This window comes from Typha angustifolia, chromosome 11 (assembly GCF_048772165.1).
Source record: "Typha angustifolia cultivar Huaian chromosome 11, ASM4877216v1, whole genome shotgun sequence".
Lineage (NCBI taxonomy): Eukaryota > Viridiplantae > Streptophyta > Magnoliopsida > Poales > Typhaceae > Typha > Typha angustifolia.
Window position 1 is genome coordinate 15,518,068 of NC_133249.1, and position 14,609 is coordinate 15,532,676.

Sequence of the window (14,609 nt, forward strand, 5' to 3'; positions counted from 1 at the left end):
CGAATATCTCTCCCTACTATATATATATATGTTGGATAATTAGATCGGAAGTGTCACAATAAATGCAAATTATAAATATATACTCTGATATAAAATCTACCAAATATTAATTCTAATATTTGTAAAAACATTGAATCTATGATTGGTAGGGTTTAGTTAAGCCTAACCACTGAGCGATAGCGGAGTATTAGCAAGTGATAATTCATACTATGATATCTAAAATTATGATAATATTTTTGGATGATTTCACTTACCCTCAACTATAGTCTATTTTCACATATATCCATAATTTTTCTTTTAGTATGCATAAACCTCTTTTAACTATTAAAAACTTCTCATCCAGTCAATGAAAAAGTGAAACAATAAAATATATCTCTGGCCAGGTATAAAAGGGTAAAACAATATATTTTTTAATTAAAATTAAATTACTTTTTATGCAGTATGAGTTTTCTCTGATGGAAGGAGGATTTGAAAAGTTTAAATATTTAGGGAATCTATGTGTACCAAAAAAATATTTAGAAGGTGCATATAGAATGAATCTATGGAGGATAGTTTGTCATTTCTAAGTAAGTAATAGTTATATCTAATATTTATTCAAAACATTATGAAATTATTATTCAATAAAGTTTATAATTTCTCTCTAGACAGGGGCCCAAGTTTCCAACCCAGCATAACATGGCCCAACTCCCAACTATTTTATTGTGTTAATTAATTTATCATTGATCTCGCACGTGCCTCCCGTTCTCCCTCCCTTATGCGTGTGCTGGCACTGACGTAATGTTCCACCAGCAACGGGCTGCCCATCTCAACCGTCCAAGCCAGCTCACACACTTATCCAGCCGTCCGATTCGTACCATCCCTCCACCGCCTGACCCCGCGATGACCGTCCATTTTGGTGGCTTCCATGATCAAGGGCAATACCGGAATTTTAATCTGCCCCAAAAATGGCTTGAACTCCCATCCGATGAATTCCCCGATAACTCCACAAATTCACCGCGACGAGATACTCTTTTCCTCTCTCGAGTCGAGATCTCTCTCTCGCTCTCTCGCTCTTTAATTCCATTAAGCGATGCTTCTTGCCTACCTGGCTCGAGATCCGATTGAGTAGAACCGTGGCCCTCGATCTCGTTCTTGGATCTGAGGGTTCTGGAGAGAGATGGCGGCGGGTATGGAGGCGTTCGAGGCGTACTTCAGGAAGGCGGATTTGGATCACGACGGGAGGATTAGTGGGTCCGAGGCGGTGGCGTTCTTCAAGGGATCCAATTTGCCCCAGCAAGTCCTAGCTCAGGTTTCTCTTCTTGATCCCATCTGAAGGAGACGATCCGATAAATCTTGTTCTTTCTATTGTTCGATGCTTACCAGGGTTCGGTTTTGTTCTTTATCTGGTAACTTAGCCTAATGACCTTGAAGGTAAGAAAGATCTAATGCCGGTATGTTGATTCTTGTTAGTTGTCGGCTGATGTGGACTAACTCCGAATAAAACAGGTCACTTCGGGTTTTAGACCTCCTAATCCATTGATCTGATATATGGACAACCTCCTCATCTAGGTTTAAGTTTTTCAAGATTCAAATTTTGGTCGCTGTGGTGGTGATAGTGATTGATATGATCAATGCCCTTGAAAGGGTTGCAATTTTCTTACTTTCGATACTTAGGAGTTTCCTTGATTTGCCACATTATTGATTTGATGGTTTTCCTATTGAAATTTCCGGCGACTATTTTCTTAACTTTGTTGGTTAGATGAAGATGATGCAAAGTAATGAAGTCTTGAGCTCGGTTTGAGTTACTCTCAAATCAAGCTCGAATTTTGCTCACTTCAAGCCTATTCAAACCTGAGAAATCACGATTTAGCCAATTGGCCTCCTTTTTGTTGATTATTTGAGTTAGTCTTTTAATAAAAAAAAAATTTGGGTGGAATAAAACCATATAATAGTATAATTCAAGTATGATCACTTGAGCCTCATGGAGATGTACACTATAATGCCAAAAGAGGAGAGTTGACCTGATATATCTCCTGCACATTCTTATCTTATGAATGTGGAAGTAAGAGAGCTTCTTTTTCATCCTCTTCCCTCTGGTAACATCATTAATATTTCACTATTTTCTAATTTTAATGGGCTTATTGTTCCATCTAAATGAAACTTTCTTTAGAAAGGAGCTAGAAATTGTTCTCTGGATGTCTTTCTGTGAAGATTGAGAGCACTTTGGGCCTTGTCCTTCTTTTTCTTCCTCCCTTTTCATTATGGGGCAGATTGCTCCATGTTTAAAGGTGCAGAGACTTGTAAGTTTGCATTGATGCCCCTCCTTGTGGCATTTATATTTTCTGTTTAATCGTAGATCTCTCCTAGAGCTTTTCTTTGTTTCCTAAAGTTTTATTGGGAATTTTTTTTTCCTGCTTGCTTTTTATAGAGATGAATTGTCAAAACTGACTTTTCATGTTACATTCGTATTATTTTCTTCAATGCCATTCAAGTGATATTTGACATATTCTTACCTTCGCCTTCTGTACAGATCTTCCAAGTTTATCCTTCATTTCAAAATAATGGTTTTACTTATGTACCTTCTCTTTTTGCTATGAAATAATGATATTTGGTTAACTCCTCAGAATACTCAGAATAAATTTAGGTGTTGCAATCATTTTGCCTCATATCATTGTGCTCTTCTAGTAACTATTTTTTTCCTATTTCATGTATATGTATGCCTTTTTATTGACTGGATTTTGATTTAAGTTTTGTGTTTTCCTTTTCTGTCTCATAATCCCATTCTTGTAATGTGCAGGTATGGAATCATGCTGATCATAAACGGACTGGTTACCTTGGGCGTGAAGAGTTCTATAATGCATTGAAGCTTGTCACAGTAGCACAAAGAGGGCATCAACTAACCCCAGATATTGTCAAGTCAGCCTTATTTGGCGAAGCTGCTGCTAAAATTCCTGCTCCACGAATATCTTACCTTCCTTCTCCTGCAACTCAGTTGAACACTGTTTCAGTCCCCATAGCTTCTACTCAAGTAGGTGCAGTTCCAGCTTCTGCTCCTCAAACTCAAGGCTTTAGGGGACAACAGGTAATTCCAGCTGCAGGATCGAATCAGCAGTTTGTTTCCACAGGCAGCCATCTCACTGCACCACCACAAGGCACACTGGCTGCTGCTTCACTTCCAACACAAGGTATTGGTCAAAAACCACCTTTGGGAGTTGGTGTGGCAGGTCAAAATCCTACGACCCTGACTACACCGAACCTATCGACTGATTGGTTTGGTGGTAGGAATTTAGTAGGAGGAACTTCACAAGTTTCTACTCAAAGTGTTGCTCCCCCGGCGAATCATGAGAATTTTGGTTTATCACATCTGGGTTCAGCCCATGGAGGACTTAACAAATCACAAGGATCATCTATCTCAGGATCCTCCATAGCAAATTCTATAGATATAGGTCTTCCATCTTCCCAACCAGCTGCAAAGGACTCAAAAGCATCGGTTGTATCTGGGAATGGTTTTTCACCCAACCCTACTTTTGGAGTGGGTCTGATTTCTGCAACTCCACAAGCGAAGAAAGATTCATCTTCACTATCATATGCTGCAAACAGTATACCGAATTCTGCTGCTGCTTCCTCTACTGTTGCTGCTTCTCAATATCCTGCCAAACCAAGGCAATTTGACCAGTTTCAGAGTCTACCATCGCTTCCTGCTGGTGGCAGTCAGTTGCAACAAAATCAGTCATTTAATGTCATACAAAGCACTTCAGTACCTGCTGTTACTAATATTCCAGTGGGACCTATTGTTTCCAATTCCACTCAGACCCAACGTCCATGGCCAAAAATCACTCAATCTGATATTCAGAAGTATACGGCTGTGTTCATTAAGGTAGACAAGGATAGAGATGGGAAAATCACAGGTGAAGAGGCACGCAATCTATTTCTGAGTTGGAAACTACCCAGAGGTACATGTTCTTGTGTTGCTAGAACATGCATTTTCTCCCAAAGTTAATAGATTTTTCAAACGATATGCTATAATTTCAGTGATGTTTTCTATTATCTTGATTTTTGGTTCAAATCCATTCTATCTGCATGCTTTATCATATGGAATACTCATGTTGCTTCAGTTCTCTAGCATTATTATATTTACCATATTATTATCTCTTTTCATTTGATTAATTGTTATTCATCTGATTGTCATTCTTTATCAATTTCTGTTGTGTTGTACTGGAACTTTCTCTTAGCACATCCCCTCCACATTATACATCTTGGATTTTGACTAGGGGGCGTGCTCATATGATTAAGAGTTCCTGTCCTGGCATTAGTTTTATGACTTCTTGAAAATTGATGTCTTTTCTTTCATGTTTCCTAGAGGTATTAAGGCAAGTGTGGGAGTTATCTGATCAGGATAAGGACAGCATGCTTACACTCAGGGAGTTCTGCACTGCTGTATATTTAATGGAGAGATCACGGGAAGGGCATGTTCTCCCTTCTGTTCTTCCAGATGGCATTTGGTCTGATGGGGTTTCCTTACCTTCTACTGGTCAATTTTCTGCTACTTATAGTGGTCCTGCTTGGCAGCAAAGTCCTGGTATATGACTATAATCTCCTTTCCCTCTAATATGTTTCGAACTTTTTTTTTTTTTAAAAGATAGAAGCTTGTTACATTTGTTCCTGTGTTCCTCAAATATTTTTTGAAGGATTATCACATCCAAGGATCCCAGGATCACGACCTCCAATAGCAAATACTTCAACAAAGTTACCTGTCCAAACTCCAGTGCCTTCTGAGACCAATGATACAAAGCAGCCAGTACAACAAAAATCAAAGATTCCTGTCTTGGAGAAGCATCTCGTCGATCAACTTAGCAAGGAAGAGCAGAGTTCTTTGAACTCAAAATTCCAGGAGGCAGCAGATGCTGAGAAAAAAGTACCTTTTCTCGTTTTGTCTCCTTTTTTCTTGTTCAATTACATATAAATATTTTTAGTGAACTTTTCACTTGCCTTTTCCTTGGATCATAAGCCTATTGAGCCTATGTCCATGTTTCCTTGATTTCTATGAACTTTATTTTAGAGAGATACTAAAATATTCTTTTCTAGTTACCTCTCTAGATACCTTAAGTTATAGTGGTCTTTAATATCTTTTATTATCTGAGAAACAATTCTAAAGTAATTTGAGATAGAGTTTCTTCTGTCTGGTTGAAATTTTCTTGTCTTAGAATCTTCTACTGCTTTATTCATGATTCCTTATATCTTTAATATATATTGTCACCAAAGTGAAATGTGGATGTTGATAGTATTCTAATGTCTAATTTTTGTTCTCACAGGAAATATGCTGCTTTCTTTCATTGTGATATTAATGTGTTTCCTAATTCTTTCTTCACTGATTTTTTTTTCATTATTTGTGCATTTTATACCAGTCTTTAACAACAATTTTTGCTTATCACCTCTAATTGTTTTCTCTCTTCTTACGAATCCTCCTCTCTTCTGTCAGTTTGTCTGACTCATCTCTAGTGATTCATGCACACTGTTTGTTTGTTTGTCCATCTTTCTATTGCATTCTGACTTGATCTAGATGCATTTTGCACATTTTCTATAATCTGTCCAAAATTTTGAAAATTTAATAAAATTTGGCATTTAAAAGTATTAATACTCGTCATATAATTTTTATTTTTATACATGATTGAAAAAGAATCCAATTTTCTCAGCAATTACTATCTCTAGTTGATGGTTTAGTTTAGGCCACTGTCACGAAAGTTAAGGATCTGTGGCATATTTAGTTTCTCTCAGAATATTGGCAAATGAATCCCAGATTCTCATATGTTGTTTTCTTCTAATCCTTTGAGAGTCCTCTCTCTGCACTTTATTTTGTTTATGCAAATATAAAGGTTTAGTGTAACATAGAATTACATAGAAATTTGGGCCACCTAGTTTGAATGTTGTCCCTTTATCCTTTTTAAGTATAGCGTGCCTTTTAGCCTCTTATCCCAAATTGTTTGGAATTTCCTTTTCAGAATGAGGGTTTTTTGCCAAAGGGTGGCTGCCACTTCCTTTCTGCTCCTCGTATAACCTTGCTTCTGCAATTTCTTTCCTACATTTTCTAAGGTGGCCTGACCTCAAGGATTCGTCCTTCTTGTCAGATCAGGATCGAGATCCATTCCCTCACGTATCTCATCCTAGCTTCTTTTTAAGCAACAAAGCCTGTTGACAGTTTGAATTTGTTTAGAAATGCTTAACATTACTTACTTTGGAATGTGCTGAGTATGTGTATAAAAGATTTGATTCTAGATAAGAAATTATGCTGCTACTAATGATTCTTAATAAGTAATTTTTCTTGTCAGCTGTTCTAGGTTCTCAGTGAGAATAATTTTGATGCTACTTTTGCTTATGAAAACCTTGTCAGATCATGTGCTTTACCATGGAGAGCCGTGTTGGCTTAGAATGCAATTTTTTTGCTATTGTTTGATAATGGGTCTGAAATGTTCTTTTGCTTTTCTGAATAAAGGTTCAAGAATTGGAGAAAGAAATATTGGATTCTAAAGAGAAGACCGAGTATTATCGCACTAAGATGCAGGAGCTTGTAAGTGCTTAAGAACTGTTAATTTTACAAAATTACACTATGGAACTGCATGTATGATGTACCTTATTCAGAAATTTGGATTTGCATATCCATGTTTGTGACGTGAAGAGGACTGAACAATCTTGAAGATTCTGCTTTCATCTTTTAAGGCACATTTTCTTAAACATTTGTGGACATCTTGATGTTTTTGAGATTTTCTAGACCTTAACATGTATTTAGGTTGAAGAGGACTAGGTCTAGCATGTGGATGAAAAGATGTTCTGATCAGCTACACTGTCCCATCTGGTCATAGCCTAAGAATGGTGTATAAAGTGTTGAAGTTGCCTGTTGCTACTCTTGCGTAGTAGGCTACAAAATTGTTCTACCATGATTTGATGCTCATTTGAACTAGAATTTCCTTGGCAGAAGCAGGATAAGAGGACTGTGCCAGGGAAATGAGTGCTTGCGCATTCATGATTTACTGTTCGGGATGTCATAATTTCTTAATTGCTGCAGTTTCTATGATTGCCTAAGTTTGGTACATGTAAAATCATATCATCGTTCGGGATGTCATGATTTACTGTTCAGCATTTCTTTTGGAGGTTGCTCTCATCGTTTTATGTTCTGGCTTAGTAGTTTCCGCCGCCCACTGTATTAGCCCTAGGATTTGATATAGAGCTTGGAAAAAACATACAGATCACCCATGTTTCATGATAGTGTTGTATTTTATACCATACCAGGCCCAGAATGCTTTTATCTTTCTTTAAAGTGTTAAATTGAAATTGACATTTGTTCTGAGTGTCATTTTAAGGTATTATATGGTTTTATTAAGGAAAAACAAGATTTTATTTAGTTATCTGGTTTTACATCTTATTGGACTGATATGCTTTATATGGTTCTTTTCTCTCTAGATCCTTTACAAAAGTCGGTGTGACAACAGGCTAAATGAAATTATGGAAAGGGTGTCCTCAGATAAACGTGAGGTACTATGCTCTCTTTATTTCCATGGCAAATAGATCATGCTAGCACATTAGTATTACGAATTGCTTTGAGATACTTCTTTGTGGTTTATGAAGTTAAATAAGACCCACTGTACTGAGGAGATCTGTGCTGTTAATGGCCAAATTTCATCTCTTTATTCTATTGGCAAATTGGATTGCGTAGATTGTATAGTGCTGTCAATGATTACATTTTCATTTTTTTTATGTTCTCTCTTTGTCAACAGATTATATTAGAGGTGCTGAATTTTAGTTGAGTAAAGAAGAGAGATTTCAGCACTTGTATTTAGTGGTAGGGAAAACTGCTCAGAAGGGCTTTGGCATTTGAAATTTGTGAAATGCTGTCATAGATATTTTTGAATAGTTGTCAATATGTAACATGTTGGAAAGGCTTTACTTTTTTAAGCTAGGTATTAAGATACATATTGTAGTAATTTTCGGAACTTCTTAGGTTTTCCCTTTCTAATAGAAGGAAGAGAAACTGTTCAAAGCTTGTTTTTATTGGTGGTATTATTCCTCAGATCAATACATTTTACCACCTCACACTAGCCTTGCAATTTCAAATATTGTTTTCTTTCATCATGCCACTACCAAATTGGGTGCGAGTTGTAATTCTGGTTGCTTAATAATGCTATAATTGATAATACATGCTTAAATAATTAAAACCTCTGAAATGAGTTGTTTCTGATATCTTATTTTTTAATTGTGTCATTGCACGTGGTTGTTTTCAAACTTTCATTTTCAGGTTCAATCGCTGGCAAAGAGGTATGAGGAGAAAAGCCAGCAACTTGGAGGCGTAGCATCAAGATTAACTATTGAAGAGGCTACTTTTCGTGATATTCAGGTATGTTACGTGTTTTCAAGATAAAGAACTTGTGGAAAAATAAATTAATTGTAAGCTATGAAAAATTGCTTTTTTGGATTCAGGTTCTAAATTAATTATTTCTTGATTTTTTTTAGGAGAGAAAGCTGGAACTTTATAATGCTATAGCCAAGATGCAGAAAGGTGTGGGTTCGGATGATTCTCTTCAGGTAAACTTGCATTTCCTTGTTTTCTTTTTGTTTATCCTTTCTTTCTTTTGGAGCCATCTAATCTTTGAGCAGTGTTCTATCTGAGCTCACTTTGTTTGGAAAAGGTCTGGAGGATGATAGCTAATCTATTTCAGGTTTTATGCCTTACAGGATTGTGCTAATCAGATGCAATCTGATCTTGAGGAGCTTGTGAAATCTTTAAATGAACAATGCAAGCTATATGGATTACGGACTAAGCCAACTTCTTTAATTGAGCTTCCATTTGGTACATTTGATTATATGTGTTCTTTATTGAATATTTTCAAGCTTCATTTAATTGTTTCATTTACTTATAGAAGAACAGAGGGTTCATTTCATTATCTTAAATTCCATGGAACAAATCAGAATTCTAATACATAGAAACACAGAGTCGATAATCTAGGAATGCACTTCTAGAGAGTTGTTTGTCACATTGCACTTGATGAAGGTCCATGAGTAATGAGTATAATGTTCATTCTTGTGACTGCAAAATAATGATTACTATCTGGTGAAAAGAAGAGATTCTTGCACATGTCAGTTATTTCCTGAGCTTAATTATTTTAATTTTTGTGAAACCTTAGCATCTGTTAAAAATGAATGTGCAGCATCGAGAACTATTTATGCAGTAGTAGTTAGAAGATTCCTTCTCACTCATATATTGTTCTATTCTTTTTAAAGAAATTTCTCCTATATGCCTCTGCTTTGCTTCCTTCATTTTTATCTTCTTCTTTCCCTTGTTATTTAAAGGATATCATATCTTTACATCTCCTCTCTTGTTTTCTTCAAATTTCATAGGTTGGCAGCTGGGCATACAAGAAGCAGCTGCTAATTGGGATGAAGATTGGGACAAATTTGGAGAGGATGGTATGTTTCATGAGTAAATCAGGCATTGGATATTCTATTTTTTAATAAGATGATTACTCGTCTAATTTGTGCCATTTGATGGTATTGTTTTTCATGAGGATTAAATTTCATTTTTTTTTAAATTTTAGGATGTATTTTTAATTAAAAAATTATAATTATTAGTAGATTGCCCTGTTTTATTAAGCTCTTAAAATCTAGGAGATTTGGTTGTTATTTTGCTTTGAGATAAATTTTATTAAGATTTGATTGATTGTTAAGTTAAATGAGTCCTAGTTTTGTTATTAGAAAAGATTTTGATATATCTAGGTTGTGATTTGATGTAAGTTCCTCATTTCTATAATAAATGAGTCCTAGTTTTGTTATTGGAAAAGATCTTGATATATCTAGGTTGTGATTTGATGTAAGTTCCTCATTTCTATAATATAAGGGTGATATGAATTCCAAAAATGATGAGAAAAATTATGAAAAATTGAAAATTATCATTCTTGTGGAGGGTTCCACGTCTATCGCTTCCCCTCTTCTCCTTCCTCTTCTCCTCCTCCCTCTTTTCTCTTGTGGTAGATTCCACGCTTGCTTTACCCCCTCAATCTAGGTGATTTTTTACCCCACAGTTAGATAGGTTTGATCTTCTTTCCACCATGGTTTGCTGTGTTGTTTTCTATTTTTTCTATCTATATCTACGCATGCTAATATGGAAAGGGTATTTAGGGGCAGAGAAAGAGATTCATGAAGGTCCTATCTTTTTTCATTAGTGGTGGGTCTAGGTACCTTCTTATCTTTTTCTATATTAGCATTTTTTCTTATGTTGATGACACCAATTTTATTGTGAGACCTTAATTAATCTGAATAGTTGAAACTGCAGTTCATATTTAAATACAGAGGAAATCTCTTATTTATATTTCATCATAGATCTTTGAGAACCTGTGCATGCTATAAAATTTCTCACCAGCAGTCTAACTGATAGGCACACTTAGTACGCAAATCTGTCTTTTTTCTGGCCATCTATCAATTAATCTTAATCTTTTTGAAACAGTCTGGTATGGCTTTCTGGACACTAGTATGCGCATAAAATCTGCTGCAATTACTCAGGCCTTGCATTGTCGATGACAATTTGTTCCCCTTGTTTATATCTTTCCCTTTAAATTATTCTTTATCCTCTTCCATTGCATCTCAATTTTTTGTACTGCAAATTGTTGGTTGGAGGAAGTCCATAAATATCCTTTTAAGGGCAAAACTATAAGTCATTTGTGTTAGCTTAAAAACAGCTTGTAGTATGCCAAATTGCCAACATCCCTTTTGCCGGATACATCACATTATTGTTTGGAAAATTATTATCATTTGTCAGGACTGTCATGGGTGGCAATCATGTCAAGTTACACCTGTGTTGGTTTGAATGCACAATATTAACTCTCTCATGCCAACCTGAACAAAACATGTTCAATAAGGTTTTGAGTGTTTGAACATGAACATGACGTGTTAATTGTATGGGTTACATGACTGATCTGTTTAACCCACATAACTCGTTTACTACGCATATAACCATCTTGTATCTAAATATGTTTATTGGACACATTCCAAACATGATCCAAGCACGACTCAAGCACAACATGAATTCAGCCTATTTAACTTATGTGTTGAATCAGGTTAGGTGGGTTGATCATAGATGGTGTCACTAGCTTATGACACAACCCCGATTATGCTAAATCTGAACCTGTCTAAAATTCTCGGGTTTGAATTGGGTTAGTGTGTAGGGTCGAGATTCCCACCTCAAATATAGGGGTTTTAGAGGAGACTACCGTGAGGTCTTGATTTGCATATTGGTATCCATTTCAGTCCAAAAGCTTAATCCTATAAGTTATAGACTGAATGGTGCATACCTACCCTTGACATCTTTGATTTTTATTTCATTTTGCTTTACTTCTCAGTCATATCAAACAATTGATCTCTCATTAGTAATGATCTGCGAAGATCTAAGTTTAGTGGCACACCCCTTGTTGACCTAGTCTGTGGGAACGGGGAAGAAGATGGCAAAGGAGTGAAGCTTTGCCTCATCATCGTTAATGCCGCCTGAAAAGGAAGGAAAGGGAGCTAGGGAGGGCTCCTCACACTTCTATGGTACCCTTTCTCTTGCAATGTTGGAGGTGGAGTGGTCGAGGGCATGACATATGGTGCAAAAGGTGGTGTTTCTTAGTATAATGATTCAAAGGAATTTCTCATGCTAACGCGAGATATGCTGGGTGGGACACAGTGATATGCACAAAAAATTAATGATGCAATGTGTAATATCACAGACTATTCATAACTTGGCATGCTTTCACCATTTCATAGCATCTTTTTTTGGGGGTGAAATAGGGTAGTCAAATTTTCCCTTTGTATCTTCATTTGCTATGAGATTGTGCTATTAATTTCTTTGGGTGTCATGTACCATAGGCAACATTTCTTCCAATCAAATACGTGTTCTTACTAACATTAAAGTCCAATATCATAGGTTTATTTTGATTGGAATTTATTCTAATATTATATGATACTTTTTTCTAATTGTTGGAGTTGTCTTACTCATTGGCTGCTTGTTTCTTTTGTGGGGTTAATGGTTTTATAATTTTAGAGGTCATTGTTACCTTGCTTTTAAAGATATATTGTGTAGTATTAGGTGATTTTACTTATTATTTGTTTGTTTGTTGGAGAGTATATTCTATTTCAAATCATTAAAAGATTATCTTTTTTATAATCATTAATGTTTTGTCTTGCTTCCTCTTTCAGGATTTACCGTTATAAAGGAGCTTACTGTTGAAGTGGAAAATGTTTCTCCCACTGTGAAAGAGAAACCTCCAACAGCTGAGAGTGAGAAAATGACTAGTAATGATGTACCTGTAGTTGCAGCAGCCTCCAACATAGACAGTAAGGACGAGAAGCCGTCTTCTACTGAGAAGATTCCTGAGAGTGACACAGCCCGTTCTGATCGTAAAGATGAGTTAGAAAAAAGTCCCCCTGGTAGTCCTGTAAGAAGTGCTCTGGAACATCCTTCTGATGATTTTCAATCAGCACAATCTGAAATTCATGACACATCGCCCAGGGTTAGCGAAAGTACAAGGTACTTGTTTATTAGCTTGTCCTACCGTGCTGCTAACCAAGTTTAAGGCCAATAGATGCTCATAAGTTATTCGTATCTATGAGGTTTTTCTAAATGGCAAATAAAGTCATTCCTTATGAATTCTTCTCTGAGTTCCAATGTTGACTCATTAATGTCAGTCCCCGAAATGCAGTTCTCAATTATTTTATTTGTTAACTCACCATCTATTCAAAAAGCTTACTGACTGAGAATGTTGTTTTTTTTAATATGTACCAGAAATCTTAGATGAAGAAAATGCTTGCTGACTATAATGTTTGGACTTCCTAGGCACAGGATAAAAAACTGAATTATCTGAGATTTTGAATTGCTATTTCTTTTTTCAGCTTGAAATCATATATTTGCATCACAGGGGCCAGTTTTGAATTTTTGTACAAACTCTCTGGATTTTGCTGACTTAATGCAATCAATTACTGATGTTTGTGGCCTCTATTTATGATGGCACTAGTAGCACTGGACAAATTGCCTTTCCAAGTGCCCAACTGTCATGTGCAGTGGTACATTACTCCTGTTGCAGCTTGATCAACTGTCACATTCATATATTTAGAAACTAAGAAATATATAAAATTGTTGCATGCTAAACCTATATCTCTATTGGATAATGTCATTTTCTTGGATATGGATAACCTTATCTCCCTGCTAATGTTGCAGTGATCATGGTGCTGTTGAATCCTCTATTTCTGTGGATAAGTATGCTGATGAACACTTGTGGGGTCCAACATTTGATCATGGTGATGATACTGACTCTGTATGGAGCATTAATACAAAGGTAAATTGCACTAGTATATTGTCTAGCATTCCATATTTTCGCACTGGTCTATCCTACAGTTTAACTGTATTTTTTTTTTCCCCTTCATTTGCTCACTTTGAAATATCTTACTCAGGAAGCTGATAATGGGAAGAGCAGACATAATTTTTACTTTGGGTCTGATGACCTATTTCCAATTAGGACAGACTCCCCAACTGCAGCTAGCGTTTATGGGAAGGAGCAGAAACCATTCTTTGATTCGGTTCCAAGTACACCGATGTACAACTTTGGGAAGGAGCAGAATTCATTCTTCGATTCTGTTCCAAGTACACCGATGTACAACTCTGGGAAGGAGCAGAATTCATTCTTTGATTCTGTTCCGAGTACACCAATGTTCAACTCTGGGAAGGAGCAGAATTCATTCTTCGATTCTGTTCCAAGTACACCAATGTTCAACTCTGGGAAGGAGCAGAATTCATTCTTCGATTCTGTTCCGAGTACGCCGATGTATAACTCTGGGAAGGAGCAGAAATCATTTTTTGATTCTGTCCCAAGTACATCGATGCTCAACTCTGGCTTCTCGCCGAGGTTTAGTGATGGGGCAGAGGACAACTCCTTTGACAACTTTTCTCAGTTTGATTCTTTTAGTTTGCACGACAACAATTTTTCTACAGAACGCGAGAGCTTCACAAAGTTTGATTCATTTCGTAGCACCACCGACTACAGTATGGGCGACAGTTTTGCTAGATTTGATTCTTTTGCTGGCGGGAGAGGTGAGAGCTTTGCAAGGACTGATTCTATTCCTAGTGGGAAAAGTGAAAACCTTGCCAGATTTGATTCAATTCGTAGCAACAGTGATTACAGCAAAGGGTTCTTTGATGATGGTGACCCTTTTGGCACTGAACCTTTCAAGTCTTCAGAAAGTCATAGCCCCAGAAAGGGAACCTACAATTGGAGTGCATTTTGACCAGTATAAAATTGTTGGGAGGATGATGTGTGCCATTGTGCAACCTATACATTCCGGAGCAGGATATTTGGGTTTCCGTTCTTTGAATAGGGAAAGACGGTATGTGTTATGAACTACGATTTTTCTTTTTCTTTTTCTCTTTTGTATTCAGGCTTGCCTTTGTTGAATTCGTCCTTCGGTGATGAGAGAGTAGAAAAAAGGATGACATTTCTTTCCTTGTATTTTTCACTCCAGATGATTCATGTACATTCTTTATATCTTATAATTTGTATTATGTGGTTGTATAAGGTTTGAGGAAGAGACCATGCTGCGTTATTTGATCGCATTACCCC

General features: G+C 36.5%; 1 protein-coding gene across 1 annotated transcript; it reads left to right on the forward strand.

Moving 5' to 3' along the window:
* The first annotated feature begins 957 nt into the window (after window positions 1–957).
* On the forward strand, window positions 958–14,609 carry LOC140769584 (uncharacterized). Its single transcript, XM_073110333.1, has 13 exons — window positions 958–1,288; window positions 2,777–3,932; window positions 4,340–4,558; window positions 4,668–4,894; window positions 6,470–6,544; window positions 7,435–7,506; window positions 8,267–8,365; window positions 8,482–8,553; window positions 8,704–8,818; window positions 9,367–9,435; window positions 12,196–12,526; window positions 13,214–13,331; window positions 13,447–14,609. The coding sequence occupies exons 1-13, from the start codon at window positions 1,157–1,159 to the stop codon at window positions 14,275–14,277; spliced, it is 3,516 nt and encodes a 1,171-aa protein (XP_072966434.1). The 5' UTR covers window positions 958–1,156; the 3' UTR covers window positions 14,278–14,609.